The sequence below is a fragment of the Berghia stephanieae genome, chromosome 6 (assembly GCF_034508935.2).
Source record: "Berghia stephanieae isolate SIO BIC M18660-M18661 chromosome 6, UCSD_Bste_1.3, whole genome shotgun sequence".
NCBI lineage: Eukaryota > Metazoa > Mollusca > Gastropoda > Nudibranchia > Aeolidiidae > Berghia > Berghia stephanieae.
The window spans coordinates 62,317,030-62,319,529 of record NC_088365.1 but is presented as its reverse complement, the minus strand read 5'-3'; the positions used below and the strand labels follow the sequence as shown (position 1 = coordinate 62,319,529).

At 36.8% G+C, this 2,500-nt stretch overlaps 1 protein-coding gene across 1 annotated transcript in view; it reads right to left on the bottom strand.

Moving 5' to 3' along the window:
• LOC144975403 (carboxylesterase 3-like) overlaps nt 1-2,500 on the bottom strand; it is a gene marked incomplete at its 3' end in the record, with an annotated part of 14,089 nt that overhangs the window by 11,354 nt on the left and 235 nt on the right. The window contains 2 exon segments of the mRNA XM_078919431.1: nt 1,718-1,900; nt 2,316-2,500. The exon segment at nt 2,316-2,500 is cut by the window's right edge and continues 235 nt beyond it. Of these exon segments, the coding sequence (XP_078775557.1) occupies nt 1,718-1,826 (109 nt within the window).

Sequence of the window (2,500 nt, the reverse complement as noted above, 5' to 3'; positions counted from 1 at the left end):
GGAACAATGGCGGACGTCCTAATGAAATATTTCTCCGACGAACATAAAAGTTTTATCCAGAGGAAAAACCATTATAAATATGATCAAGTTTTGACTTTTACACATTCTAATCACATGACATATGAAAAGGTTCTAGCCAGCATTGAAGACTAAAACGTACCTATTTTCTTTGTTTAGAACCAAGCTGCTGGTTGCTAGGCGGACGTGACATCAGACTATTGAAACCTATAGTCGCCACCGTTTGAATACGAGGTACATTATATGACAGACGTTTATACAATCAACGGGACATAACTGTGATATAACTTTTAGAGTCAAAAATAAAAACAGTGTTAATTCCCCTGATTGCCCACTTAAAAAAAAAACCCTTGTAAAGCACTTTGAGCACGTTAAGTATAACTATATAAAAGGTTCTAATCCAGCAACAGTACTTAACATGTAGGATAAGACATGAAGTCTGTTTGACGATATTATGTGCAAAAGTAAACTACTAAACACTATTGCCGTTCAGGTCAAGCATGACAACACATAAAAAGTGTGTGTAACGTTAAATTACTTGTAATTACTTGAGCAAAGTGGCCCAGTAGTTAATGTATAGATAGAACGAAGATGACGTCACTCAAGCCTTTGTTATTGTATTTTGCCATACGCGTTTGTGAGTGATTCTCACTAAACTGTATTAATTAGATTATAAAAGTTCATGGTTACACATAGTTTTATGTGTTGGTCCGTTATACTTCCGGATGGCAATGTTTTGAGCTTCTTAGCCAAGCGCATACTACCTGTTGTACTGTTACCCGGAAGGTCCCGGTTCAAGCTCTTCGTCGGGTATTTTCATTTTAAATATTTTCTTGGGCAAGATTATTAACCCCAAATATATATATTGTGCGCTTGGCTAAGAAACTCAGACATTGCCATCCGGAAATAAAACGGACCAACAGACAAAACTATTTGTAATCCTGGTCGTTTATAGTCTGGTTAATACAGTCTAGTAAGAATTACTCATATCCGTGGATGGCAAAAAAAAGCAATAACAAAGACTTGAGTGACGTCATCTTCATTCTATCTAAAGAGAATTTTGCTCGGAGCCACTGTTAACATAATATAGATAGCATGCGCTTGGCTAAGAAGCTCATAAAATTGCCAACCGGAAGTGTAACGGACCAACACACAAAACTCTGTGTAACCACGAACTTTTATAGTGTGGTTGGTACAGTTTAGTGAGAATCACTCACAAACGCGGATGGCAAAATACAATAACAAAGGCTTGAGTGACGTCACCTTAGTTCTATCTATAGTCTGACACGAGAACCCTCTCAGTCTGAGGTCATTTTTTAGGTTTGTGTAGCGTCTAGTGAGTTGTCGTTAGTAGAGCTGAAGTAAACAAGTGATTCCATTGGTTGAACTATTGAATACAACTCACGATTTGTTTTCTTTTGTGGCAAAAGACTGGCATTTTTACGTCATTTTTTGGTCAGTGTCAGGCTATAGATGGTTCAAAGATAACGTCACTCTAGTTTTTGTTATTGTTTTTTGCCATCCGCGTTTATGAGTAATTCTCACTAAACTGTATTAACCAGACTATAAACGTTAAAGGTTACACATTGTTTTGTGTGTTGATCCGTTATACTTCCGGATGGCAATGCTGTGAACTTCTTAGCCAAGCGCATACTATCTATAGATATTCAAATTCACATTTAAAAAAAATATAATTTACCTGTAATCCTCCCGAAAGAGAATTGATAGTCCGGAGCAGCTGATGCTAAAAATAGACACAACCACCAACACAGGGTGACAACTAAATTTCTTTCAATTGTTCCTGCCATTTTTGGTGGCCAATACTCGATAAGCTCAAATGAAATCAAGTCTTGTAGATGTTGATATCCAACTATGAGCTCAGCTATCGAAGTGTAGCCGAGAGAGAGAGAGAGAGAGAGAGAGAGAGAGAGAGAGAGAGAGAGAGAGAGACTCGTTAAATGGATATATTATTATTGTTATTGTTATTATAACGCCGACTTCCCTCTTTGTCCCTATCAAAACAAGGTCAGGCAAAAATGTAAACAAGTGCAGCGATTGGTAAACTTACAAACTACTCATGTTTTATAATAATAATAATAATAATAATAATAATAATAATAATATATCTTTATTGTCCTAAAAAAAGTGGCAATTTGTCATTAGTTTACACATTTATAACAATACAATATTGAAATCTCGGTTTCTATAACATGAAGAGAACAATATCAATTGAATGCTCTGATAGACTGAGTGCTTTCTGCCTGATCTAAATGTCACAGTTACTCAATTATTGCTACCGGAGCAGACTCAATGTCTCAATTGTTTCTATGTTATATGTTTGTGTTGCATTTGGTGGCCAGGTCTTAGTCACGCCAGTCTACGGTACCCCCATTTTACAGTACAGTCCATGGATTAAAATTGACACAACGGGTTTCTTTGTTTGACCTTTAACCCCGAATAGCTGACCCAGCCGACTGACGCC